Source organism: Pterocles gutturalis, unplaced genomic scaffold, assembly GCF_000699245.1.
Source record: "Pterocles gutturalis isolate BGI_N339 unplaced genomic scaffold, ASM69924v1 scaffold3337, whole genome shotgun sequence".
NCBI lineage: Eukaryota > Metazoa > Chordata > Aves > Pterocliformes > Pteroclidae > Pterocles > Pterocles gutturalis.
The window spans coordinates 1,891-2,701 of record NW_010109942.1 but is presented as its reverse complement, the minus strand read 5'-3'; the positions used below and the strand labels follow the sequence as shown (position 1 = coordinate 2,701).

At 54.6% G+C, this 811-nt stretch overlaps 1 protein-coding gene across 1 annotated transcript in view; it reads left to right on the top strand.

Moving 5' to 3' along the window:
- The window catches only part of KANSL1 (KAT8 regulatory NSL complex subunit 1), a gene marked incomplete at its 3' end in the record, with an annotated part of 74,432 nt that overhangs the window by 71,737 nt on the left and 1,884 nt on the right, over positions 1–811 (top strand). The window contains 1 exon segment of the mRNA XM_010073127.1: positions 504–616. Coding sequence (XP_010071429.1) covers positions 504–616 — 113 coding nt within the window.

Here is an 811-nt window from a genome sequence, read left to right as displayed (position 1 = left end):
ACGGGGAGCTCAGCAGGGAGGCGCAGAGTCTCTTCCTTTTTTGCCGTAAAATGGCCCAGCTGGCCCGGCAGAACCAGCCTGGCGTCGGCTCCTTTTCAGGACAGGCGGGATAAGGCAGGAGCTGGATGCACAGGCTGGGAACAGCTGAATGTAATTGCCGTCAGGAGACCTCTCTGGGCATCAGTCTTTTTATGGAATCGTCTAATGAAGAAATCATGAGCAGCCATGCTGCTGCAGTTATTATTTTAGCTAAACTGGTCATAATGGCATTTCCTTCAACCTCCGCGTGAGCGCTTTCGCTCTGGGATAAGTACATTTCTTTGGTTTTTACGTTTTAGTCTCTTCCTAAGTGATGCAGACTGAGCACTCACTGGTAGCATCTGCCTCCTTCTAGACAGAAATTTATTTAAATCCATGCTGTAGCTAATGCTGGAAAAACTGCAGGTAGCCGCGTGTTTGATCTCAGACGGCTCTGACCAAACCCCCTCCCGTTCCCTTTCCAGATCGAGGACTTGTCTGATTCGGCCTTCGCTGCTCGGCACAGCAAGTGTGAAGAGATGGAGCGGGCCCGGTGGCTTTGGAGCACGAGCGTGCCCCCGCAGCGGCGGGGCAGCAGGTACGCCCCGCCGGCACGGCTCCTCGGCACCGGCACGGAGCTTGGGTGCAGGGAGGATGCAGCGGGTTTCTCTTGGCCAAGGTGTTCCCAAGGGAGCGGGATGCTCGTGGGAGCAGGCTCCGGAGGCTTTGTTAGATTGCCTGATCCACAGAAATAGTTCAGAGTTTGTGCTGGTGTTGGAAAGTTTGGTCACCA